The sequence below is a fragment of the Vulpes lagopus genome, chromosome 1, assembly GCF_018345385.1.
Source record: "Vulpes lagopus strain Blue_001 chromosome 1, ASM1834538v1, whole genome shotgun sequence".
NCBI lineage: Eukaryota > Metazoa > Chordata > Mammalia > Carnivora > Canidae > Vulpes > Vulpes lagopus.
Window position 1 is genome coordinate 68863066 of NC_054824.1, and position 27777 is coordinate 68890842.

At 45.6% G+C, this 27777-nt stretch overlaps 1 protein-coding gene across 5 annotated transcripts; it reads left to right on the forward strand.

The window, feature by feature from the left end:
• Window positions 1-4043: 4043 nt before the first annotated feature.
• On the forward strand, window positions 4044-25893 carry TCP11 (t-complex 11). 5 transcript variants are annotated; one of them, XM_041755737.1, is made up of 10 exons: window positions 4044-4108; window positions 4956-5093; window positions 7961-8057; window positions 13526-13646; window positions 20516-20736; window positions 21462-21598; window positions 21880-22097; window positions 22188-22369; window positions 23155-23318; window positions 24245-25893. In XM_041755737.1, the coding sequence occupies exons 2-10, from the start codon at window positions 4970-4972 to the stop codon at window positions 24475-24477; spliced, it is 1497 nt and encodes a 498-aa protein (XP_041611671.1). In that variant the 5' UTR covers window positions 4044-4108; window positions 4956-4969; the 3' UTR covers window positions 24478-25893. The 5 variants fall into 5 exon arrangements, with proteins under 5 accessions (XP_041611671.1, XP_041611762.1, XP_041611585.1 ...); XM_041755651.1 differs by lacking the exon at window positions 4044-4108 and adding an exon at window positions 4532-4682; XM_041755912.1 differs by lacking the exon at window positions 4044-4108 and having other exon boundaries at window positions 4966-5025.
• The last annotated feature ends 1884 nt before the right edge of the window (window positions 25894-27777 follow it).

A 27777-nucleotide genomic window follows, 5' to 3' on the forward strand; every position in this document is an offset into this window, starting at 1 on the left:
AGGAAGTCAGGCCTGGTAAGCTGGAGTTGAAGAATGAGAGGGAGTCAGTGAGGTATGAGGGGGTAGAGGAAGGGGAAGGATCCCAGAGGGAAGGGATAGCATGTGCAAAGACCCTGAGGCAAGAAGGAGCAAGGGCCTCTTGGGTCTTGCTGGTATGGTGAAATGATGTGGCTAACGAAGTAGGATGTTTAATGCGGCTCCAGAATTTTCTTTGTCCTCTTTCCTTAAAACATTTGTAATGGCTTCCCCATCCATCACACTTCACTTTGAGCTTCAAAGGGCTATGTCCAGACTGCCCTCAGATTACCGAAACCTTTCTCACATTCCTCTTGGGTTCTATGAAGAAAACACATTTATCAAAAGACTAAAGTCAATAGTTTTGACGTGTGGTTCTGTACCATAAGGGAGGCTATAATGAAGTCAGTCCCGGTTTACATGACTCCAAATGGTTTCATTTAAATGTCCCACCCTGTATTTACGAGTCCCTGCTTTAGTTGACTGTTTATCTTCCAGTGTAGTCTACTGAACTTGCAGGCTTGGCCTCTGTGTAATTCCGTCTCTTACTTTTTCCGTTCCGTGGCCTGTCATTTACATTTTTCGTTAGGAAATGTGAATATTTATTTACAGTATTAGTTTTTACTCTTGCTGAGCCCTATATGTCAGAAAGCACACAGCCTGTGATATGGGTTCTAGTCCTGAACTTTTCCATAAACTGGGGATGACCTTAGTCAAGTCATTTAACCTCACCAAGCCTAAGATACTTTGTAAAATGAGGTGTTTTTTTTTTTTAATTTCCATTATTTTGTTCTGTTTTATGAAGCTAGTGGATCCATATTCAAGATTCCTCTGAAATTCTGAGGTTCTGTGCCTCTTACAGTCATCCAGTAGTATTTTTCTTACATTTTTGTCTCGATCCACCCTTCTTTCAGAGTGTCTTTGAGGGTAGGACCAACTCTCTGTATAATTGCTTTAGCGTGGTAGCACACCCAGGATAGTATTTAGTAAATGAAAACACAGCATACTGTTGAGCATGGGTTAAAGCTCACATATGAGGTACACCTGGGTGGTTGAGCGTCTGCCTTCAGCCAGGGCGTGCTCCTGGAGTCCCAGGATCGAGTCCCACGCCGGGCTCCCTGCATGGAGCCTGCTTCTCCATCAGCCTATGTTTCTGCTTCTCTCTCTCTCTCTGTCTCTCATGAATAAATAAATAAAATCTTAAAAAAAATAAAGCTCACATATGTGAGGAAGTGGCTGAGGAGCAGGGACATTCTAGCTACAGGCCCGAGATTTCTTTAGATGGCTTCTCAATCTGGGATGTATGAACCCATACGGGTATATGGAGGTGTGCCAGTGAGAAGGAACCCCTTCCTTCTGGAACAAGAATTCTACTCAAAGATTTTTTTTTTTATTTTTATTTATTTATGATAGGCACACAGTGAGAGAGAGAGGCAGAGACATAGGCAGAGGGAGAAGCAGGCTCCATGCACCGGGAGCCCAACGTGGGATTCGATCCCGGGTCTCCAGGATCGTGCCCTGGGCCAAAGGCAGGCGCTAAACCGCTGCGCCACCCAGGGATCCCTCTACTCAAAGATTTGAGGAGCGAAAATATCGAGATGAATATGGATATGTTGTAAATGGAAGATAAAAGTTATATGATATTTTAATATAAAAGAAGAACCTGGAGTTGGACAGCTTTGGCACACTGCAATGTGAGAGAAAATTGTCTTATAGGTCTTTTGAGATATGCACACTTTCAGAGTGTGAGGTAAAGGTGCAAAGTCACTCAGGAAGGGCATTCCTGATAAATAGTGGTCATGGGTGGAAAATCCAATTTCATCCATTAGGAGAGTTCAAAGAGAGTCCTGAGGTTGAGAGGGAACCAGGCTGAACAAAGAACCCATTTCCAAAACCCAAATTGGTTACACAATCTTGCTTAGTATCATGGCTACAGGCTGGGTTTGAACTGCTCCAAACATCTAGAAGATCTCTCACCCTTTCTCTGACCTCTAGGATTATTTCATGTCTGTACCCCCAGCTCTGGTCCTGAACATACCATTTCACGTTAGTTATATTTTCTTGTTTATACAGCTTCTCAGCTAGAGTCAGGGAGGTAGGGTGAATTAAGAAAAAAAGCTTATAATTGAGAGTCAAGACCTTGCTTGCCATGTGACTTTTGGTTACTTCCTGAAATCTCTCTGATTGCCAGTTTGCTCATCTATTACAAGGTGCAAAGTAACACCCACCTTGCCCACCCAACTGGGTAGGATTGTGTGCAGAGCATATGGATTTGCAATGTAAGAGTATTTTGTAAATCATTAAACAAAAATCAGTTATTATTAACTAAGACCCCAAAGAGAAGGAGGGCATATCTCTCACATCATCTTTCTATTCCCCTCAACTTTTAACTTTGCCTAGTTGGTTCTGATAACTATTAGTGATAAAGACCATGAACTGCTGTCCCCAGGTTGACCCTGGGAAAACTCTAGCTCTGGCTTTCTCTCCTACCCCCATCCTTTACTCCCTTTCTGGCTTCAGTCCCTACCCCCACCCACCCCCACATGCTCCCACACTGCTATTTCTTCCCACTGCCCCTTCCAGAGCATTCGGGTATTAAGAGGGCACTTAAGGAGGCTGTGTAATGTATATCAATGAACTGCTGGAGGTAATTTCAGACATCAGCAAGAAAAGCTTTATGGCAATGCCATTTTTGTGGGCAAATGAACTGGTGTCATTCTGGAAACTTTCTCCCAGAATAAAACGCCCAAACAGAGATCTGTTTTTTGTTTTGTTTTGTTTTGTTTTTGAGGAGACCCAGCCAAAATAACTCCTATGTAATAATGAAGAATCATATTTTCATTGAATTCTTTGGTGAACTCAGACAATTCCCCTCCCTTCTGAGTTTGCGGTGAAGACCTGCCTGCTTGCTTCACAGTTAACATCTCTGCGGGAAATACCAGGAAAGGTTGAGGAGGGGGTAAGGGGCAGGTTTAACATGTACAGGATTAAGAACCCTTCAGCTGAATGGTAATTTACTAGGCCGTTCCCCTCATATCTTCTTTGACCTCAGAGTGGACTTTTAAAAAAAAATATTTTATTTATTTATTCATAAGAGACACGGAGAGAGGCAAGACACAAGCAGAGGGAGAAGCAGGCTCCATGCAGGGAGCCAGAAGCAGGACTCGATCCCAGGACTCCAGGATCACAACCTGAGCTGAAGGCAGGCGCTAAACTGCTGAGCCACCCAGGGATCCTAGAGTGGACTTTCTTATGCAGAAATGTGTTCAGGGACCCCCCGGCTGGTTCAGTTAGTAGAGCATGCAACTCTTGATCTCTGGGGTTATGAGTTCAGACCTCATGTTAGGCATAGAGAGGAAGGCAGGCAGGCAGGCAGGAAGGAAAAAAAGTGTTCTTGGGCCTCTTCATGATACTCTCCCTCAAAATGCGTATGTTGTGCAAGAAAAATCCACATTGCACACTAACAAAGCAAAGGTTATAATAAGAACTTGATACAGGCAATGCTTTCATCCTATGTTTTAGTTTACTTATTCGTGAGAGACACACAGAGAGGCAGAGACACAGGCAGAGGGAGAAGCAGGCTCCATGCAGGGAGCCCGACGTGGGACTGGATCCTGGGACTCTGGGATCACGCCCTGGGCTGAAGGCAGAATGTTTAATCACTGAGCCACTCAGTCGCTCTATTTTATTCATTTTTTTTAAAGATTTTATTTTTTTATTAGAGACACATACACACAGAGAGACAGAGACACAGGCAGAGGGAGAAGCAGGCTCCATGCAGGGAGCCCGACGTGGGACTCGATTTGGTCTCCAGGTTCATGGCCCAGGCTGAAGGCGGGGCTAAACCGCTACGGCACCGGGGCTGCCGTATTTTATTTTTTTAAAGCAAGCTTTTGTTGTAAGAAATCAAGTCCGTTAATAAAAAGGGATAGGAGAGTACAGTGGACACTTCTTTTCGTCCCCACCCCCCAAAGCACAGTGATCGTCGGAGGGGACAGTGGTCCTCACGTCACTCCAGGGGCAAGAGACCGACTCGGAACCGAGACAGGCCCGGGACGCAGCCCGGAGTCCGGGGGCCAGCCTGCAGGTCCAGGTGAGCCCAGCCCAGGAATCCAGTGGAAGGGCCCACGCTGCCGCCCCGCCGCCACCAACCAGGACCGGCCCGGGGCTGGGTTTCCGCGGGCCTTGCTGGAAAGAAACCCCCCTCCCGGGTGCGCTGGTTTCTCGGGTTAGCTGAGCCGCGGCCTCTTCCCTCCCTGAGTGGTTGCAGGTGATCTTTCTCGCGGGGGCCCCGAGACACCAGGCAGGGCCCGGCCGCGAAGCCCACGGCGCCCCGGGCCTCAGGGGCTTCGCGACGACGCAGCACGAGCCCGGCCACCTGGGTCCCAGCCCCCGGGGCGCGCGGCCGACCGCGGGACGGCCACGTGACCCCGCCGGTTGCCCGGGAGACGGGCGGCGCTTTGTTCTCCAAGCCCCGACTGTGCCACCCGGCGGCCCGGCGCGGCGGCGGGGGTGCGCGTGGGGTCGGCCCGGGGCCTCCGCGTCGCCGCGCGGCCCCTCCCGGCCGCCCGCCCCCCGCCGCCGCGCCGCGGGTGGTACGGTCCGGGCCTCGAGGCCGCGCAGCCGCCACGCCTACCCAGAGCTGGCGGCCGGCGGCCCGGGAGGAGGTGAGCGGCGCGGAGCCGGAGCGCCGAGGGCTCCCCCTGCCGCCGGAGCCGCAGCGGGCTCGAGGCGGGCGTCCCGGGCCAGGAGGGCCGCCCCCCGCGCCGCCCCGCCCCGCCCGGCTCCCCTGGCCCGCTGACCCCCGAGCGGCCCCGGAGCCGCCCGCCTGCTCCTGCCGTGTGGCCAGGCCGGGCGCACGGGCGGGGCTCCGCACCCCGGCGGCAGCTGGAGAGCCCCCTTCCCCGACGCCCACGGCGCGTCATTTCTCCCCAATCCAGATTCCATCCGCAACATGCCGGACGTCGAGGAGAAAATGCCCCTGACGGACCCGGGCGACGCAGAGTGCAGGTCCTGCAAGCCCGAGACCTCCGCCGCGACCCGGGAAGACCCGAGCGGCGTGGAGGACGCCCCCGCCTGTAGGTCCAGGGCGCCAGGTGTGGGGCCGGGCGGACGGGAGGGGCCTCGGGGCCCTGGGTCCGCCTCGGCCTCGGCCTCGGCCTGGGCCCGCCTCCGCTGTCCCCGCCCAGTGTCTGCTCCCGGGCCCCGGCCTCCCCGTTGGCCCGGGGGAAGAAGTGACCCAGGCGGGCTTACTTGAATCGGACAAGGTCTGGGGCCGAGTGCGTTCGCAGCCATCCTTGTCGTTTGAGTTTGCAGGTGGAACTTGAGGGTTTTTAGAGACCCCCGGTGGTCCCTGATGGGAATCACTGGGCGCTCCATGGACTCGCATACGACTGCTCCGGGCTCTAGTATTTCAGTGTCCCTACTGGGTCCCAGGTCTCTTCCATGCTTCCGTAGGCCTGACCTCCCCGGCACTCCTCCTGCATTCCTCTTACAGCGGTGTCTCTAGAGAACGTAAACAGGCCTCAGTCTGAAGACCTCTCCACATGCAGACTTGAACTCTTGAAGATTGAAAGGGGAGAAATTAGTTGGAGGTCCCGCTGCTAGGAGGTTGAAGGACACCTGTTTCTCTTGTAGCCACGTGGGGTCGCTGCTGGCTAACAAACTGGCCCCAAAGTGGCACATTGGGTGCCTGGGGATTTATTTAGATGTGAATGAACCTATTGTAGGGGTGAAAGCCAATTTTTGGGGAAATACGGTGTAAACAACTTAAGTTCTTAAGCGGCTGTTTAAATGAATCCATAGGCAAAACAGCCCTAAAATGAGTAACGAAATTCCCCCTTTAAATAAAAAGGAATTTGAAATTTTGTAGATGAGGTTGACTTGGTTCAGTTACTATATCGTGTTGAAAAGTTCTTTGTCCTTGGGATATGGATTTTAGAAATCTACTTTAGTTGTATTTTACCTCTCATTTCTCTTTGGTCCCTCCCCTTCCCTGAATTTTTATAGAGTTGAATAGTGCCGTTCTCGTGAGAGGCCAAACCATCTTGTCACAGGAGGCTCTGGACTTTGACTTATAGTTGGAAACTGTTTCTGTGGATAATTTTTCCTTCAGTCCTTCAATGAGCTGCTATATCTCAGTTTCCCTTGGAAGATTTTCTTTTATTTCTGATTAGTGAAGTAATGGATTGTCTGTTTACATATTTGACTGTGTTTTGCCATTTTAGCTGAAACCAAAGGCTTCCAAGAGGCTTCAAAAACAAAGGGAACTTCAACTGTCCACTTGAGGCTCAGTTCATCTTTATATTTACCTAAGCAAGGGCTTAGTGGCTTTTTGGTAAATTTTCAATCACTTTTTACCCATACATTTTTATTTTAATTTCAAAATATTCAACTTTGTTGAAAAGTAAACTAATCAGTGAATGCCCACATTGTTAACATTCTGTGACATTGCACTCTCTCTCTACATATATGTATACATTTCCTTTCCTTTTTTTTTTTTTTTAAAGATTTTATTTATTCATGAGAGATACACAGAGAGAGAGAGTCAGAGACAGAAGCAGGTTCCACACAGGAAGCCCGATGTGGGACTTGATTCCTGGACTCCGGAATCATGCCCTGAGCCAAAGGCAGACACTCAACCACTGAGCCACCCAGGCATCCCATAATTTTCCTCTCTTCTGAAAGTTGGAGTCATGGCTTCAAAAATGTGATCATGTATCTCCTTAGAATAAAGGCATTCTCATGTAACCTCTTTTTAACAATAACTCTTTTTCCTTTTTTAAATCTTCTTACTTATGGACAATTTAAACATTTACAAAAGTAGACTAGCGTGAGGAACCATGTTTACTCATTACCCAGCTTCAACAATGATCAACTCCATGGTGCATCTTACTTCATCCATATCCCTTCCACATCTCGGAACCAGATACTCTTCTGTGGACAAATTATGAAGCGCTACTGAAAGAGAATGAGAAAATACAATTTACTCTGTGCAGCTTTGTTCCACATACCACGTGGTCCTTATAACTATGTTCTGCCTATTACATGAGAATGCCCTCAGCTGGGTCTTTACTAAGAACTTAGGGCAGTGGTTCCCAAATGCTAGTGCTGGTTTGTGACAAAATTCTTAGCAATATTTAGTGAAAGGAAATAAAGATGCTGTAATGAGTTTTTCCTAAAGCTAAATTGATTCAATGTAAAGGACTACTCTTTATTCTGACAACAGTCCCTTTCTGTTTGTGTGTGTGGGGGGGGGGGTTGTTTTTTTAGGCAGTTAAGTTCTTCTTTTATGAAATGATGGTAGAGTGGATTTTTTATTTGCTTATGTGCTTGTCTCACTGTCCAAAGTTGGCAAGTTGTCGGTTGCTCAGAATCTTTTTGGAAATATTAGTAGCCTGTGAAATTCCAACACCTGGAACTGTTTTCTGAGACCAAGTGACACTGGTGCTGTTCAGTCCCATCTGTATGGAGAATTTAGCTTTCATCAGAGGCGGGACAAGGAAAGTAGAATCAGAATAACCCTAGAGAAATGCTTATTTTTGCAACTCACAAATTATTATTTCTTTGATGCCTTAATTATTATTTTACTTTTCAAGAGAAAAGCTTGTAATTAGTTTTTGTTATTTGTAAAAGAGATGCTCTGTCTTCCCTTACCACCACACAGCACTACTATGCATCCAGGCCAAGGACTGCTGGCTACTATGTGCTGGAGTACTCTAGGCCCAAAGTTCAGAAAATATAAATGACTAGAACAGTTGAATGAGTTTGTATAAGATCAGTTTGATGAATCTAAATTTGGGGCCTACTCAGAGGGAATCTCTGAATAAAATAGAAATTCAGAATGACTTGTGTCCACTGTAAGTTCTTTTTCTTTTTTTTAACGGAGGTAAAATTGATGTTAACATTAGTTTCAGGTGTTCACCCAAAGTTCTTTCTGTCCCAGGTCTGATAGACACAGTTGACGATGTTTCTAAGCTGAGCAACAAGGTTGGAAAGAATCGTGGTTTGCACATGGAAGAAAAGGTTTCACCTCCAAGCAGGTACCGGCTCTTCTGATTTTCCCATTTTATTCATCCCGGCATAACTATTTAGCAATAATGGCTTTTGACCAGACTCGAAGCATTTTTATTTAATAATAGTCAGTCAAGAAAACTGGGGAGGGTGGGGGGATATGATGTTTGACTATAAAACTTAAAAGATCTCAACAACTTAAAAAGTAATATTTTTTAGTATTAGAGGGTCAAGAAGCAAATGTTATTTAATGAGCGAATAAGCCAAAGTAATTATTATTGGAATGTTCACTTTGCAGCCCCCATTAATAATAAAACATCAGTCTGATGGATTTCAGATCTTCTCTGATAGATGTGGAGGAAGTAGCCTGAGTAGCTAGCTATTGTGGCCATCAAGTTATCCCAAAACTTAGTGGCTGAAACGGTGTTCATTATCTCACGGTTTCTGTGGGTCAAAGGTATGGGCCTCCTCAGCTCCTTGCCACACTCAGAGTGAGTGAGAGAATAAGGGTGTGAGGAGATGGTGCCCAAGACAGAACCCACAGTATTTTTGTTGCCTCATCTCAGAAGTGACATCCCATCACCTTGGCTACATTCTGTTTGCTAGAAGGTAGATGCTAAACCCAGCCCACAACTCCCAGAGATGAGACTATACACCAGCGTGAATACCAGGAATCCTAGATCTTTGGGATTATCCTGTTGGCTGCCTGCCTCATAGTTCCCTCCAGTTACTCTTTTAAGTGACCATAGATGAAGCAGGCACAGATAAAATGTGAATGTTCGAATAGTAGTGTTTTCATTTCTTTTCTTTCCGACTTCATAAGTCAGTTTAATTTATGAATCAGGATCAGGACTCTGTTGATAAATAATGCTCTCCCACCTCCATCAAGCTTTGCTTTGGTTCTTAGTTATATGAAGCTGTCACAAATAAGAACCATTTAGGAAGTATGAATTCAATGGCTGTGCTGGTTTATTGGTGGTTGAATGGGTAAATTCAGTGTCAGGTTTTAAAAACAGTTCTAATTTCCCACCCGTAGCTACATGAGGGCAGCTCGTGATCATTCGGATTCCTTGAATGCCTTTGTTATCTGGCAGCAGTTACTAAAGTGCTGTTCTCTACCACATTTCATTCCCCTCCTCTCCATGCCCTTGCCTGCTGCCAGCAGGTATCCATACCAAGCACAGCTTCTGTGGGACCAGGTTTTCACCTAAACCCACATCCCCTAACGTCTCTGTCACTGCTTAGGTATGTTGTTGACGGCAGGAGAGAAGAGCAAAACTAAAACCGGAAGTGAAGGTCTGCTAAAGGGGTGCTAGTGAGGGAGTTGGGGGGGGCAGGTAGAGGTGATGAGAGAGGGAGGAATGAACAGAGTAAATAGTACTAGTCAGAGCTGTGTTTGCACATAAGGTAATACAGAATTTAGATCAGGAAAGAGGTTGAAATAGAGTTTGACTCTTTTTTTTTTTTTTTTTTTTTGAGCAATTTGAGAGCAATTGGCTCTCCTTTGTGCAAAGGACAGTGCACGCTACAAAGGGAAATCCCACATTTGAGCATTCACTCATCAGGCATATATTGAGCACTTATGTGGTGGGCAAAATGCTGGGTGCTGGTGATGGATAGAGATATAGCTATAGATAGATAAGGGACTGTCACCGCTGTCAGGAAGCTTTTGTAGGGGGACAGTTGAATAACAGAAAAAAGACGATCAGTTCACTCATAGTTGTGTCTATAGAGTCTCATGAGAGTGCTCAATTGCTTAAGGAGGGTCAGAGAAGATCTGCCTAGAGAGGAAGACCTGAGTTGCTTATGAAGACTTGAGTTGATTTTAGAGGAGGAATAGATGCTGTCCAGATGGTCAACATGAGAAAGAATGCTCCTGGTAGAGGAAACTGTGTCAGAGGCAAGAATATGGTATGTTTTTTACAGGTACCTTGGTGTGGCTGAGCATGAAATGTGAGATAGGAGGAGATAAACCAGAGTGGGAGGCAGAGCAGTATCCAGAAGGGTCCTGTAAGTGGTTTTTGCTATGGCGAGGACTTTAAATGAGCGTGGCATCCTGATGAGAATCACACTTTAGAAGTCCTTGGTTTTAGAATGAATTGGTGGAGAACCGATTGAAAAGGGACAAGACTGAAAGCGGGGGGACCAGTGAATGGACTATGGCAGTAGTCCAGGTAAGAGATCATGGAAGGAAGGGATGGATTCCAGAGGCATTTAAGAAGCACGATTTATGAAACTTGGAGATGGATTGGATAGACAGGATGAAGAGAAGAGTTGAGAACAAGTCTAGTACACTTTAGATCATTGGGCAGATTATAGTTGGTTACCTCTGATGAGTGAAAGTGGTGTGTTGGGAGAGGAACTTTGACTTTTTGTTTTATTCATCCTCATATTGCTTGTTTTTTGTTTCTTTCACAAGGAGCATGTGTTACTACTGTCTTTTTTTTTAAGGGGGATGTTTAATTCGAGAAAACCAGTAGCTACTTGGCAATGACTAGGTACAGACTTGTACTTTTCAAATGGTTCTTTTTCTTCTTACGACTCTCACCTGTAGACAAGAAACATTTAAATAAACTTTGAGAGGAAAATTCTTGTCATTTCTTTTTTTAAATTAATACACATTAAATGTTTAGTTTTTAAATTTTCTATTAACATATTTTCAATTTAGTTAACATATAGTGTATTATTAGTTTCAGAGGTAGAGTTCAGTGATTCATCAGTTGAGCATATAATACCCAATGCTCATTTCCTCAAGTGCTTGTCACCCAATTACCCCAATCCCCCACCCACCAGACACATTTTTAACAGTAGTTTTGTTTTACAGAAAAATCAGAAAGTACAGAGTTCCCACACACCCCTCCCTCTGCAGCACACAGATTCCCTCATTGTTACGTCTTGCAGTAAGTCATTTATCATAGTTGGTGATCCTAGTATTAATACATTATTATTAACTCAAGTCCATAGTGTACATTAGAGTTCGTTTTTTGTATATTTTGTGGGGTTTTTTTTACAAATGTATAATGTTATGTATTCATCATTTTTGTATCCAAAACAGTGATTTCACTGTCCCAAAAATCTCCTGTACACCCTTTTCTTCCTGCCCCATGATTCCTCAGCAACCACTGATCTTTTTGCTGTTTCCATTGACTCCCAGATTGTCCTATAATTAGAATCTTACAGTATGTAGCCTTTTCAGGTTGGCTTCTTTCATTTAGCAGTATGCATTTAAGATTCTTTTGTGTCTTTTGGGGGCTTGATGGTTCATTTCTTTTTAATGCTGAATAATATCCCATTATCCAGATATACCACAGTTTATTTACCACTCACCTACAGGATGACATCTTGGTGGCTTCCAAGTTTTGGCAATTATGAATAAAACTGGTCTAAACCTCCCCGTGCAAGTTTTTGTGTGGACATAAGTTTTCACCTCATTTGCTCAAATACAAAGGACAATTGCTAGACCATATGACAAGAGTATGTTTAATTTTCTAAGAAACTGCCAAACTGGGATGCCTGGGTGGTGCAGCGGTTGGGCACCTGCCTTAGGCTCAGGTCGTGATCCCGGGATCTAGGATTGAGTCCTGCATTGGGCTCCCTGCATGGAGCCTGCTTCTTCCTCTGCCTGTGTCTCTGCCTGTCTGTGTCTCTCATGAATGAATGAATGAATGAACGAATAAATCTTTTAAAAAAAGAAAAGAAACGAAACTGCCAAACTGTCTTCCAGAGTGGCTGTACCATTTTGCATTTCCCCCAGCAATGAGTTAGAGTTCCTAGAGTTGCTCCATATCCTCACCAGCATTTTGGTGGTGTCAGTATTTTGATTGGGGCAGTCTCATAGGCTTATATGGGTATGTCATTGTTATTTTAACTTGCAGTTCCCTGATGACAAGATGTTGAACATCTTTCATATGCTTATTTGCCATCTGTATGGATGACTTTGGTGAAGTGTCTGTTCAGAGCTTTCCCCATTTAAAAAATTGAGTTGTTTTCTTCTTGCTGAGTCTTAAGACTTAGTATTTTGGATACTGGTTCTTTTTTTTTTTTTTTTTTTTTTTTAAAGATCTTACTTATTTACTCATGAAAGACAGAGAGAGAGAGGCAGAGACACAGGCAGAGGGAGAATCAGGCTCCATGCAGGGAGCCCGATGTGGGACTCGATCCTAGGTGTCCAGGATCAGGCCCTGGGCCGAAGGTGGCGCTAAACCGCTAAGCCACCCGGGCTGCCCAAGGATACTGTTTCTTTATCTAAGGTATGTGTTCTGCAAAGCTTGTGCTTTGTCTTTTCATCTCTTAACAGTGTCTGTCACAGAGCACAAGTTTTTAATTTTCAGTTTTCCAATTTTTTCTTGTTCATCATGCTTTCGGTGTTTTATTTTATTTTTTTAAGATTCTATTTATTCATGAGAAACACAGAGAGGCAGAGACATAGGCAGAGGGAGAAGCAGGCAAGGAGCCCGATGTGGGACTCCATCCCCTGGCCCGGGATCACACCCTGAGCTGAAGGCAAGCGCTCAACCGCTGAGCCACCCAGGCGTCCCTTGGTGTTGTATCTAAAACGTCACTGCCAAACCCAAGGTCACCTACTTTTCTCCTGTGTTGTCATCTACATTTTACATTTAGGTCTGGGATCTATCAGTGGAAGCTATAAGATACATTTTTTTTGTTTGTTTATGGAGATCCACTTGTTCTAGCACCACATGTTGAAGAGACTATCCTTTCTAAATTGAATTGCCTTTTGCTTCTATTTATTTTTTATTTTATTAAAAGATTTTATTTGTTCATGAGAGACACAGAGAGAGAGCAAGAGACACAGAGGGAGAAGCAAGCTCCCTGCAGGGAACCCGATGCGGGACTCGATCTCAGGACCCAGGATCATTCCTTGAGCTTAAGGCAGATGCTCAACTGCCTGAGCCACCCAGGCATCACTATTTTTTTTTTAAAGGAGAAGAGATAACATCTTTCTGGCCTCCATCACTGGTTACCTGGTAGTGCCACTGCGATTGGGAATACAGGAGGTTTGGAAGGGGAAGATACTGAATTGAGTTTTAGACCTGCTGATTTGGAAGTACCTGTGGATATTTCAGTATTAGCAAGGAAGGAGAATCCTTTTCTAGATTTTAGGACTATAAGAGAATAAAAGATCCTTTAGTTTCTTGCTATATGTATGCATAAATGGAAACTAAGTCATGTATTATCTAGGCTAGTTGCAAAGTCGGTACTAAAGCTGGCCTGACCTCTCTTGAGGGTTCTTCCTGCTGCAGAGGGAGGGCTGCTTGGAATCATGAGAAGCCCTCTTGAGAGCTTTCACTAATGTGCTTGGCATCCAGGTCTGACCCCAGATTGTTCAACTTTGCTGCGGCCCAAACATAGTTCCTGGCCTTTTCCTGTCAGTGTGATTGTCTTTGTCATATCAAATATGTTTATTTGGGTCTTGGGAGAGAATGACCTTATAACAGTTTTTAGAGAAAGTAATTTGCTCATTTAACCCTCTTTACAGTTTGGAAGATAAGATCAAGGAGACCATGCACAATGCCTTTTGGAACCATCTCAAAGAGCAATTGTCAGCTACTCCCCCAGACTTCAGCTGTGCTCTTGAACTTCTGAAAGAAATTAAAGAGGTGAGTGACCAATCTTCCATCTGTAGATGTAAATTTCCTACACATCCCCAAGGTATTGGGTGGCAGTGGCTAACAGATCCGACCTGAACACAGTCCAGGACTCAGTCAGAGTCTCATCAGTAGACAGAAATCACACAGTTGTTTCAACATAAAAATGATTATAACATGGAACCAAAGAAACAAGAGCTTTGAGCTAATAAAAAGCAAAGAAAACTCTAAAGTGTGCTAAAATATCAGAGAGGAGGAAGATACACCCTACCCTTAGGGCTGCAATAGAACACTCACAGCAGTGTTTGGGAGGGCGTGGCTGTGTCGCTTCTGCCCATCCTCTGCTGCAGGATCTGGTGCTGGGACAGCTGCCTGTGCAGGCGGAGCCTGGCACTGGACAAGTAGCCACTTGCCCTGCAGGAGCTGAGCACTGGTGAAGGTGCTCAGGCTGCAGGAGCTAGCCACAGGCAAAGCCACACACCCATTTTGCAGAACGCCAAGTGAGTATTGCAGAACCGTGAAGAGAAGCTCTTGCCTCTTCCAGTGTCTTTGTAGTGTGTGGTGGGCACACCCTAGGGTGACCCCCCAGTGATCCACACCTTTGTATATAGTCCGCTCTCCTTGAGTGTGGATGAGATCTATAATTTGCTTCTAACCAGTATGCAAGGGTGCTGAGATGCTGCTCCTAGAAATACATTTTGCTAGGTGAGACTCCATCTTAGCCGACTGGAGGAACTCTCTTGCTGGCTTTGAAGAAGTGGATGGGTGTATAGTGAACTGCCTCTGGAGAGGGTCATGGGGCAGGGAAATGCACGGCCTGTAGGATCTGACAGCAGCATCCATCCAGCAAGTCTGCTGTAACGAATTGTGCCATTTGAATGAGCTTGGTAGCAGAGTCCTACCCAGTCAAGCTTCCCAGTGAGAATGTACCCCAGCCAACACCTTGACAACACCTTGCGGGATGCAGGACAGAGGGCCAAGTTAAACTGCCTGGGCTCCTGCCCCACAGAAATTGTGAAATAAATGTATGTGCTGTGGTAAACCTCTCCGTTTATTTTATTTTATTTTTTTATTTTATTTTATTTTATTTATCTTTTAACCTCTCCGTTTATAGTAATTTGTTATACAGCCCAGAAAACTACTAGTGCCCTCTACAGATGAAACTTAACCATTGTGCCACCTGGTAAAGAAAAAATATTGCAAGGACTTACTTCATTTTCTCAGAGCAGAGATATGAATGATGAATTTGGAATTGAGAGACAGTTGATAACTGTCACATTCCCCTCTGCTGGCTGCTCAGCTTCTGTATGCACCTGTCCACACACATTTCAGTTTATGAAAAGATCTCTATTTCTGCCTGCTAAGATGCAGTTGTCTTTCCAGACATTTCCTCATTTTCATTCTTTCCAGAAAATGAGGAGACTCACGGTCCCAACAGTTGCTGTGTCTTTTGTTATCAAATTCAGAGTGCCACCAAATATTCTGTTACTTAAAGTCTAAATTGTACAGTTAGCTTACAACAACCAATCTGTAAAATAATAGTGGGAAGAGGAGGAGAGAAGAAAGTGGTTAATGTGTACAGATAAACCTGTGCCTGTGACAGGCAAAGAGAAAACTTGTAGTCGTCATTTCTGTAATTGGTCACAAGTCTATGGTGGATATCCATGGCTTCCTTCTACTTTTTATTCCATATTTCCCTTGCCCTCAGCCCAAGCCTTAGCTGGGTTGGATGTCTTTATATGGTGAAGTGACCCAAACCTTCACTGCCAAAGAGTCTGAGTCCTTAAGCGTTTTGCTGTTGTTGGTTTGCTGTGGTTTTCCATTAACTTTTGTTACTGGATGTGAAAGCACTGAAAGGAACCTAAGAGAATCATCTTGCCTTCATTGTGTAGCATCAACCTGGTTTCTCCTTCATACTCAGGATCATGTTTTTTTAAAAAGATTTTATTGATTTATTCATGAGAGACACAGAGAGAGAACCAGAGACACAGGCAGAGGGAGAAGCAGAGCTCCATGCAGGGAGCCCAATGTGAGACTTGATCCTGGGAGCCCTGAGCCAAAGGCAGAAACCCAACCGCCAAGCCACCCAGGTGTCCCCATACTCAGGATCATTTACTCTCACCTGTAGAATAATCCCTTTTTCACCATATTGGTTCAGTGGTATAAGGAGAACAGAATGACCATATGCAGTCTCATCTTCTAATTCACTGGGACCAGTGCAAGCATTCCTCCCAAATCAGCAAAGCCTAAAGTTGGCAAGATGGGCAACAAAAATTCTGCAGAGAGGTTATTAAGTATAATAGTAAAAGGAGGGATCCCTAGGTGGCGCAGCGGTTTGGCGCCTGCCTTTGGCCCAGGGCGCGATCCTGGAGACCCGGGATCGAATCCCACATCGGGCTCCCGGTGCATGGAGCCTGCTTCTCCCTCTGCCTGTGTCTCTGCCTCTCTCTCTCTCTGTGACTATCATAAATAAATAATAATTAAAAAAAATAGTAAAAGGAACCAGTCCTCTTTCCACCCCTAGATTCCTAGGACTCTGTTTTCTGGCTTTGGGAAACTGTACCATGGAATGGCCTTTGATTCAAAGAATATATTGCATCTTATAAGACAGAACCTCTTCTTTTCAAGATATTGTCCCTCAACTCATGCTGTAATAGAGTCTTCAATAAGCCATTCCGCTTTTCAGTTAAGGCCTGTTGATTCAAGGGGTATGAACCCATTGCTGTATTTCCTGTGTTATAAAGTGCTCTGTGATCAGGGGCAATGGTATGGGGCATGCCGGGACGGTGGGTCAGTCTGTAAGTACACAGATGTTGGTGCTGATAGAAGCATTGCAGAGAGAGAAGACAAATCCATATCCAAAATATATATCTGTTACAGTGAGGGTGACTGCTGCCTCCACAGAAGTCATCTGCCACTAGGTGGCTGGCTCATCCTTCCTGGGGAATGGCTTAGTCATTTGTGTTTTTTAGGATTTTTTAAATTGTAAACATACATAAAATTTTTACCATTTTAATTATTATTTTCTTTTTAAAGTAGGCTCCATGACCAACGTAGGGATTGAACTCATGACCCTGAGATCAAGAGCTTTAGGCTCTACCAATTGAGCTAGCCAGGCACCCCACCATTTTAATTATTTCTCAGTGTTAAAATTCAGTGGCATTAAGTACATTCACAATGTTTTGTGACCATCATACTATCATTTCCAGAACGTTCTTACCTTCCCAAGCAGAAACTGTACCCATTAGCAGTAACTCTTCATTCTCTTCTTCCTCTGGAGTCTGGTATCCTCCATCATACTTTTGTGTCTGTGTGCTTGACTACCCTAGGTACCTCCTATAAGGGGAATTGTATGATATTTGTCCTTTCGTATATGGCAGATTTCACTTTAGTATAATGTTTTCAAGGTTCATCCCTGTTGTCAGCATGGGTCGGAATTTCATTCCTCTTTATGACCCCGTAAAATTCCATTGTATGGAGATATTCTGTGTTTTGTTTACCCATTTATCTGTTGATGGATGTTTGTGTCGTTTTCACATTTTTGCTATTGTGAGTAATACTGCTATGAATATTTGTGTGCAAGTTTTTGTTTGAACGCCTGTTTTCTGCTCTTTTGGGTATATACCAAGGGGTGCCATTGCTGAATTTGAAAAACTACAGTGGCTGCGCCGCTTTACATTCCTGCCAGCAAGGTATAAGGGTTCCAGTTTTTCCCACGTTTTCCCCAATGCTTTTTTTCTCTTATCATTATAGCCATCTTAGTGGCTATGAAGTGGAATCTCACTGTGGTTTAGGTCTGCACTTCCCTGATGGGTGGTTAATGGTGTTGAGCATCTTTCCCTGTGCTTATTGCCCAAGGTCTGCCATCTTTGGAGAAAGGTTGACTCAAGCCCTTTGTCAACCTTTTTTTTTTTTTTTAAGATTTTATTTATTTATTCATGAGAGACACAGAGAGAGAGAGGCAGAGACACAGAGAGGGAGAAGCAGGCTCCACGCAGGGAGCCCAATGTGGGACTCGATCCAGGTCTCCAGGATCACGCCCTGAGCCAAAGGCAGTGCTAAACCACTGAGCCACCCAGGGATCCGCCCGCCCCCCCTTGTCCATTTTTAAATGACGTTGTTTGTCTTTTGTTGAGTTGTAAGAGTTCTTTATATATTCTATTCAAGGAGAGTAGCCCCTTATTAGGTAAGTGATTTGCAAATATATTCTCCCATTCTGTGGGTAGTCTTTTCACTCTCTTGATACTTTCTTGTGCACAAAAGTTTTATTTCTGATGAAGCCCAGTTGATCTAGCCCGTTCCTTCTGCCTTTGGTGTCCTGTCTTACCAGATCCAAGATTATGAAGATTTATCCCTTTATTTTCTTTGAAGAGTTTTAGAATTTTAGCTCCTCTGTTTAGATCTTTGATCCATTTTGAGCTATTTTTTTAAAATAAGATGTTAGATAAGGGTCCAACTTCAACTTTTTTTTTTTAAGATTTTATTTATTCATTCATTCATGAAAGACACAGAGAGAGGCAGAGACACAGAGAGGGAGAAGCAGGCTCCACGCAGGGAGCCCAATGTGGGACTCGATCCCGGATCTCTAGGATCTCGCCCTGGCCCAAAGGCGGGTGCTAAACTGCTGAACCACCCACGGATCCCCCAACTTCAACTTTTAAAAAAATATTAATTTACTTATTTTAGAGAGTAGGGAAGGGGCAGAAGGAGGGAGAGGGGAAAAGTCTTAAGCAGACTCCACGCTTAGCACAGAGCCCAATGCAAGGCTTGATCTCATGACCCAGAGATCACAACCTGAGTTGAAGCCAAGAATGAGACACGCAGCTGACCCACCCGACTTCATTCTTTTGCATGGATAACTACCCAGTTTATTCACCATTTGTTGAAGAAACTGTCCTTTTTTCCATTGAATGGTCTTGGTATTGTTTAAAAATATTTGACCATATCTCCAGGTTTTATTTCTGGGCTTCCTATTCTGTTCTTCTGTTCTGTAGATCTGTCCTATTCCAGTATATGCTTCGTCACCTTTGGGCCATTTCATCTGGTGATAGATTGCTGTGGGCCGAGCCTAATCTTATGGTTAGGTAGGCTGGACAACACATAGTTCCTCATGGAAAGCTCAGGCCACGTGGCCATCCATGTCGTATGTGAGGTGTTTACTTCTACAGAAGCCCAGGAGCAAGCCAGAAACTATTTCTCAAAAGGCAAACCATGATTGGCAGAAAAAGGCATAGATTTGCTCTAAAATCCTAAAGGTCTTGTTGTGATGCTCTCTTTGGAACCTGCCAGAGGCTGTATTACAGCAACCTTACTTGCCGCAGACACTGTAAGTATCATTGAACCTGCTGGATTATAAAGCCCAAATGGCAGACCCTACTTTTGCTCTGGTTCCCACTTGAAACCGGAAACCTTTTGAGTGATTCTAAATGAGTGCCACAGGAGTAAACTCAAAGGTGGCCTATGTTGCCTCAAAAACCCAGAAAGGCCTGCAAGTATTGTGCCTCTTCTTTCATGGTAGGTGGTCTGAGGTACAGCAGGTTGACTCAGCTTGGAGGGGGATAGCTTGACAAGGTGCAGACCACTGAAGCTCTGGCACCTTCACTGAGGTGAGAGGCTGCTGACATTTTGTGGGGATTATCTGCCATCCTGTAATTTGCACGTTTCCCTAAGGCATCTAAGGGACTTGATGCTAAGGGACGACTTGCTACTCGTGCTACTCATGCTCATCACATCCAGTGGATATATGGCCTTTGAGTCAGGCCTCACCCGTGGTATGATACGATTTTGTATCAGTCAGGGTCCAATCAGGAGAAGGAACCCACACTTTGCTTCTGAGTGAAGCAAAGCTGCAGCAGCATAGGTGGTGCCACAGAGGAGCTCACCAGAGCCGGGCAGGAGGACCTCTCCCTTGGGCAGTTTCTCTTTAGCACCCTCTATTAACAAAACTTAACCTCATGCCAGCCAGCAAGGGAAAAACAGATGAAGGGCTTGGCTCTGTTACCATTGCGTAGGCCCTGAAGGAGGGTGGAGTTGGCACAGAGGGCCTTCGACTGCTAACCGGTGAGCTTCACCATTTTAAATAGTGCGGAGAAACTTGTATTTAAGATGAAGTGAAACAGCTGGGAATCCTGCTCTGACCACACAGTAGTCCATTCAATTAAAAACAACTGGTAACTGGACCACACCACTGCATCCCCCGGCACGATGTTACTGAGGCACAGAAATGAATAAGAGAGTCTCTCTTCACAGGGAGCTTATGTTTTGGAGTTAAAAGGCTATTTCCAATGCCTCTTTACTAGTCCTTGGCCTATTCATCCTTGCCATTTGAAGTAAAATAATCTTTAAAAATGCCTGCTTTGGGGCATGTGGGTGGCTCAGTCAGGTAGGCATGTGACTCTTGCTTTCAGCTCAAGTTATGATCTCAGGTCATAAGATCAAGCCCCACACTCTGCAAAGTCTGCTTGAGATTCTCACTCTCTCTCTCTCTCTCTGCCCCCCCTTCCCCTAAGCACTTGCTCTCTCAAACAAATAAATAATAAAGCAAACCCACCTTTTAAAATTAAGAGCACCTCATCACCATGTGATATGTGTATTTTATATTTGTTGTACTTTGCATTTCTTTTTTCCACATTCCTTGATTTTAGTTATCTCTTCATCTCATTCTGCCTAGAAAATGTTGCACTGTGGTTGTACTGACCTAAAGCCCTGAACTATCATTGGCCTCTCAACAAAGATAAATAATATTCTCGGGAAAATTTAGTGACCCTACTTCTCGGTTCCTAAGAGACAGGCTGATGCCTTTGGCTAAAGGGGTTGTGCGTTAGAGAAGGTTTGGGGCTCCACACAGAGTGCAACTCCCTCTGACTTTCTTTCTTGGGCAGATCTTGCTCTCACTGCTGTTACCACGCCAGAGCCGCCTAAGAAGTGAGATTGAAGAAGCACTGGATACAGAGCTCCTCAATCAGAAAGCAGAACATGGAGCCCTGAATGTCCCTCATCTCTCTAAGTACATTCTCAACATGATGACTTTGCTGTGCGCACCAGTTCGAGACGAAGCAGTACAGAATCTAGAGAACATTACGGACCCTGTTTGGTTACTGAGGTGTGAAACTTGGCTGCTGTCCTTGGAAACCTGCCTCAGCCCCTGGGCCAGGAAAAGCAGGGCCAGACACTCGATTACAACCCCTGTCTTGGCTGGCTCTTCCCTCCTGAAGACCTGAGCATTGTTCTCTTTGCTCTTCACTGACCTGTTAGCTTCTTTTTTTTGTCCCAAAGATGGCCTTAGGTTGGTCGGGCCTCCTACATCATATCATAAAACGTTAGAGTATGTGATCCTTCCAAGGTATTCAAATACCCTGTCCCCACATTTTTTCATTGCAGTTTATACAGCATGAGGGGACAGGGATGGGAGGCTATCCCTACTTAATAGCTGTAGAAACCAAGACCCAGAAAATTAGAAGAAGGGTGGGGGGACAAGCGATTGGCCTAGAAATTGCTTCAGATACAGCATCACCTATAATCCCTCTTTCCAGACAGATTAATTAGCATGCCGGTGTGTTTCCTTTCTCTGACGCTACCTTTTAAAAAAGACAATAGAACGATCCTGTGGAAAGAGCTAGCCTGGAGGCTTCAAGTTCCAGAGACTTCTCTGTTCCTTGCTCTGCCATCACTTACTCTGGGGCCTCGGGTCCACAGCACCATCTTTTGTAAATTTAGGAGATGGGACTAATTTTCAAGCCCCTTCTAACTCTGGAATACAGTGATTTAATGACACTTCCCTCTCGCTGGATTTCCTTTCATGGTATATTTTATTTTCTTTTATGTCAGAGGGATCTTCCAGGTTCTGGGGCTGATGAAAATGGACATGGTGAACTACACTATCCAGAGCCTTCAGCCTCACCTGCAGGAACATTCCATCCAGCACGAACGGGCTACGTTCCAGGAACTCCTCAATAAACAGCCAAGTATGTAAATAACTTGAGGGCAGAAGTGAGAAGATGTGATCTTGTTTGGATCTGGCTTCTGTGATGTTAGAGAATACTCTGTCTCTTGGGAACAGAAGTTTCTTCCTCAGGTGGGGTTGGAGTGGGGGAGACCGAAGAGTTGTCTAAAACAAACCGCTCCGCCTTCCCCCCAACCAAAGCATTTATTTATTGACCAGGAGCAGATCTTGAAAAGAACGTTAGTCTTGAAGCTTTAGGAACGTGGATGCTGAAGATGCCTGCCCACCCTCTTCCTACCCTAGGTCTCCTAGATCACACCACCAAGTGGCTGACCCAAGCAGCAGCAGACCTCACCATGCCACTCCCGACTTGCTCCGACACTTTGGACTCCACCAGTATGGCCTCCTCCTCCCCGAACGAGGCAGTCAGCAGCCCAGAGCCCCTTAGCCCTACAATGGTGCTATCGCAGGGTTTCCTGAACCTCCTTCTCTGGGACCCGGAAAATGAAGAGTTCCCTGAGGTAGGCCTGTGGAGGGCATCACCTGACAGTGTACTCGGCTCTCCTCATGACCCTCCCCTCCTGACGGCCTCTTCTTCCTGGCTTCCCCAGACGCTGCTGATGGACAGGACCCGGCTGCAGGAGCTGGAGTCCCAGTTGCACCAGTTGACCATCCTGGCCTCAGTTCTGCTAGTGGCCAGTAGTTTCTCAGGCAGTGTTTTGTTTGGCTCACCTCAGTTTGTGGATAAGCTGAAACATATAACCAAAGACCTGATGGAGGAGTTTAAGTCCAGGTGAGATGCATGGATTTTTTTTTTCTTTTAGAGGAGATGACAGTATGTGGTGTGAAGACAGAGGTAGGTACTAAATGATTGCTTACATTCCACCACAGGTCACAGAGACTTGCACCATCTACAGAGATTGTTGAGGTCCTTCTGTGACAGTCTTGAGACTTGTGACAAAGGAAAATAAAGCTTTCTTCCAAAGAGGGTAGCATGGAAGACAGTTTAGTACAAAATGAGTCATGATCTTGTTTGCCACAAAGCAGTCATTATCTCCTTGAGTGGATGGTGGTGGCCTGGTCTTAGGTGTATCCAGGAAGTGGAAAGCCAGTCAGCAATGTTGATTGAACATCCACTGGGTGGAGGGTGTCACGCCAAAGGAAAAAAGGAATCGGAAGGCCAGAGTGGTCACTGTCATTGGTGACAGTAGGACCAATGACCATGGAAAATGTCCAAGAAAGTCTTAAAAATGTATATATACACATATATAAATAAATTCCACAGGGCTAAAGAATTGAGTGGATACCAAACTCTTACCCAGAGTTGATTTTATAATTTATCTTGTTTTCTAAGAAGTAGAACATGGTATCATATATAGAGAGTAGTCAGGATCTGGAGCATAGCAGTGAGGATGGTGAACCTACCCACTTATAGGGACTGGGGTGAGGGCAGGGAGATGACTGAGAGTCTCCCTCAAATGGGCCCAGCTTTTGGCATGGAGCTTCCCTGGCTCTGTGGCTCTGGGTCTGTGGCATTGCCATCTGCTGGGTCCCAGCTTACTCTCCTTCATGGTCTAGGCCTGAGGAGGCTCTGCAGACTGTGAGTGAACAGGTGTCTCAGGAAATCCATCAAAGCCTCAAGAACATGGGCCTTGCTGCTCTGAGCGGTGACAACGCAGCATCTCTGATAGGACAGCTCCAGAACATTGCCAAGAAGGAAAATTGTGTCCGCAGTGTCATTGGTGAGCGTGACCATGGCAGTGGTGAGAGTGTTTTGGGGAGAGGTAGATCCCATCCCTGGAAGTCAGTTACTGAACCATTTAATGATAGAAAGCATGATTACTAGTCAAGTCACTTGTTTAGGCTTTAGTTTTTTCAAAATGCTGGGTTGAAAATATATTTCTTTCAGTTTAGTTTTTTTAAAGATTTTATTTATTTATTAGTGAGACACAGAGAGAGAGAGAAAGAGAGAGGCAGAGACACAGGTAGAGGGAGAAGCAGGCTCCATGCAGGGAGCCCGACGTGGGACTCGATCTGGGGTCTCCAGGATCATGCCCTGGACTGAAGGCAGCGCTAAACCACTGAGCCACCAGGGCTGCCCTATTTCTTTCAGTTTAAAGACTGATTCTAGTTCTAAGGAATGTTTGCACCCAGGATTCATGACTTCTGGGTATGACATCCTGTTCAACCAACCTGGTTAAGTCATCCCTGGCCTTCTGGGTCATTTTCTGATTAGTCCAAGACATGACATAGCCCTCACCTACCAGCAACAAGAAACTGATGCTGAATCAGCTAGAGGACATGTTCCCGCAGCAAGGACTCATCCCTGTTGGAATGGACAGCATGAACCTGACCTTCCTCTTAACCTCAGCCATCCAAAGCATCAGTCTAAGATCCTTCATGTTAGATACTCACTCAAGATCTACTGGTGGAGGCTTAAGTCATCTTTTGACTAGTCAGGAATTTACTAGCCCACTAGTCTGTGACCTTTGCTTTGTCCTTGGGAGCTAGATAGCATCCCCCTTCTGGAGCAACACAAATTTCCTTATCTCCAGGTGAGTGGGTAGGCTAGTGAATATCTTGGTTAACTTAGAACTTGAGTGAGTGGAGTGTAGAGGCGGTGTTGCTTCCTGAAAGTTGTTTGCTCACTGTCTTATCCTGCTCATAGATCAGCGGATCCACCTGTTTCTCAAATGCTGTTTGGTCCTCGGTGTGCAGAGATCTCTCTTAGACCTCCCTGGAGGCCTCACTGTCATCGAAGCAGAACTGGCGGAACTAGGCCAAAAGTTTGTCAGCCTAACGCATCACAATCAGAAAGTGTTTGGCCCCTACTACACAGAGATCCTAAAAACCCTAATCCCTCCAGCCCAGGCCCTGGACACAGAGGTGGAGTCCGTCTGAATGCACCAGCTCACAGCCCTGGCCCCTGGATCCCAGGAGAGAAGCTCATCATTCTCCGGGGTGGCTGACCAGTGACCGTCAGAGCAGGAAGCCCTCCTCCCTCCTGCAGCTGGCACACCAGGGCTGTAGCAAGCAGCGTGTAAATACCCGCTGGCCCAAACTCACTAATAAACTTCTGAACCCCAGGCAAACCTCCACTCCTCCTGTGCTGTGGCTGTGTCTGGGCCCTGTGCCCTGAGCCCCCGACTAGCCAAGAAGCCAGAAGACCCCCAGTCTTCCTCCACAGGCTGGGCACTCCCTCTGGCATGTGGAGCTGAGAAGCTGAGACACCCAGGCCCTAGTGTTCTTAAGGGTAAAACATTTATCTCAGGGTTCTGAGAAGCCTGTAGAGGTATCCAAAGTGTGAGTATAAGGGCTTCTCTGAAAGCCAGAAATTGATTTTGTCCAGTTCAGCTCAGGATTGGGCATGTGAACAAAGTTATTGGAAACTTCATTTCTAGGACCAGATTCCCCTGAAGGTTTCCAATGATGCAGTAAGAAATCAAGAAATAGTAAGAGGCTCAGCTGCTGCTTCTGTGGGTGGATCTGTGGGGAGCAAGAGCAGGGGCGCAGACTAAGGGCACAGGGATGAGTGTTGGCTGTGAGCCAGCGATTCATAGAGGGTGGGTCTTGGGGTTCCTGGGACTCCTCTCCAGCAGTCAAGGGGTGGGCTTGGACGGTTTGCTCTGTGATTGACTTCCATCATGTCTGCAGTTGGTCCTATCCTACGACTGTGCCAGTTTCCTGTTCCCTCGTCTCTAAGCTTAGACACCCCGCTCTGACAGGCCAAGTGGGCACTTAAAGGTGCTTCAGCCTCTGTCCTCCTCCCCTCTTCCAGGCTGGGACTCTCTTGGTTGGTTCTGGGGAGGGCCAGCCCTTGCCTCCTGGCACTGGAGAGATGCAGCCTACCCTCCTCCGGCTGACTGCAAGCCAACCAGTCCCATCTAGGGTGGCAAGGTGAGGAACATGTTGCCCTTAGGCTTGGCTCCTTTTAAATATCAGTCAAGGGGAAATGAACATTCCCTTATGGGCTGTCAAGGTAATGTGAAGGGAACAATGTTCTTACCATTTTGAGATTGGAGGGAGCCAGGTGTGACACAGAATCCAGAAAGGACGCAGAAGAGGCATCTGAGTTCCATCAGCCCCGGGTTTGTTCTTAACTGACTTCCTTTCTAGAAGGAGAACCCAGAAGGGGGATGCAGCCGGGTCACCAGAGTGGCTGTGACAGGCTGGAGGGCCTGGAGAGACCCCCTCAGGATGGGGAAGCCTAGGAAAAGGGCGTGTTTCATCAACAGCAAAACTTGCCCAGATGGGTTCTCCGATCTGCAATGATGGGTTTGAATTTCTTAAAAGCCCAGATCTTAGGGATGTCTGGGTGGCTCAGTGGTTGAGTGTCTGCCTTTGGCTCAGGCATGATCCTGGGGTCCCAGGATCGAGTCCCACATCGGGCTCCCCACAGGGAGCCTAGCCTGCTTCTCCCTCTGCCTGTGTCTTTGCATCTCTCTCTCTGTTTCTCATGAATAAAATCTTTTTAAAAAAAATCCACAGTTTGGAAGCCTCTTCATAGAGGCAGAGGTGCTCTGCAGGGACATCTATGAGAAGGACTGCTGGGCAGTGGCTGCAGACACTGAGCGGACAGTGGAACCTTGCTTTATGCTTCATTGTTAAGATCTGGAATGACCCATTTCTTACAAATTTTGAGTTGATTTTCTTGTGCTTCCACACAGAGGAGACAGGGATCCTGAATAAGGAAAGCTATTTTCCTAAATAACGAAAGCTAGCTCCATTTCGTCTTGCCCCTGGCTTGACGGATATATATTTTTAACATTGTGGGGAAAATACACATAAAATTTACCATAGAACATTTTCATTACTTCAAAAGGAAATCACATACCCATTAACCTCTCACTTTTTATTCTTCCCTCCTCCGAGCCTCTGGCACCCACTACTCTGCTTTTTGTTTCAATGAATTTTTTTTCTTAAAGGTTTATTTGAGAGAGAGAGAGAGCACACGCAGGTGCACATGTGCACACCAGCAGGAAAGGGGCAGAGGGAGAGCGAGAAGCTCAAGCAGACTCCCTGTTGACTGCAGAGCCCGACATGGGGCTTGATCCCATGCCCCTGAGATCATGACCTGAGCTGAAACCAAGAGTCTGACACTCAACCAACTGAACCACCCAGGCAACCCTCACCTTTTGGCTTTTTGTGAATAGTGCTCCTGTGAATATTTGTGTACGGTATAAGTTTTTGTTTGAATACTTATTTTCAGTGCTTTTGAGTATGTTATACCCAGAAATGGAATTGGTGGGTTGTATGGTATTTCTTGGTTTACTGAGAAACTACTAACCTGTTTTACACAGTGGCTGCATCATTTTTACATTCCCACCAGCAGTGTGTGAGGAGTTCCAGTGTCTTCACATTTCCACTAACACTGATTTTTTTCTTTAAATTACAGAAATTTTGGTGGGTGTGAAGTGAAATCTCACTGTGGTTTGATTTGCATTTCCCTGATAGTTAATGATCTTGGGCATCTTTTAATGTTTTCTTGGGTGTTTGTATCTCTTCTGGGGGAAGATGTTTATTTTAGTTCCCCCCTCCCCTTTTTTTAAGATTTTATTTATTCAGGAGAGAGAGGAAGAGATACAGGCAGAGGGAGAAGCAGGCCTCCTGTGGGGAGCCTGATGTGGGACTAGATCCTGGGACTCCAGGGATCATGCCCTGGGCAGAAGGCAGACTCTCAAACCCCTGAGCCACCCAGGCATCCCTGCCCATTTTTGAATTGGGTTTTTTTGTTGTTAGGTTGTAGTAGTTCTTTATATTTTCTGGATAGTAGACCCTTGGTAGGTAAATGATTTGCAAATATATTCTCCTGTTCTGTGGATACTTTCTTTACTTTCTTTATAGTGTCCTTTGATGCACAAAAGTTTTAATTTTGATGAAGTCCAATTTATTAAGTTTCCTTTTTATGGATTGTGCTTTTGCCATCAAGCTTAGGAACTCTGTGCTTGGCCCTAGATCTTAAATATTTCCTTATTATTATTATTTTTATTTATTCATAGACACACACACACACACACACACACACACACAGAGGCAGAGACACAGGCAGAGGGAGAAGCAGGCTCCATACAGGAAGCCTGATGCAGGACTCGATTTGGGGTCTCCAGGATCACATCCCAGGCTGCAGCTGGCGCTAAACCGCTGCGCCACCGGTGCTGCTCAGATTTCCTCCTATGTTTTTTTTGCTAAAAGTTGTTTAGT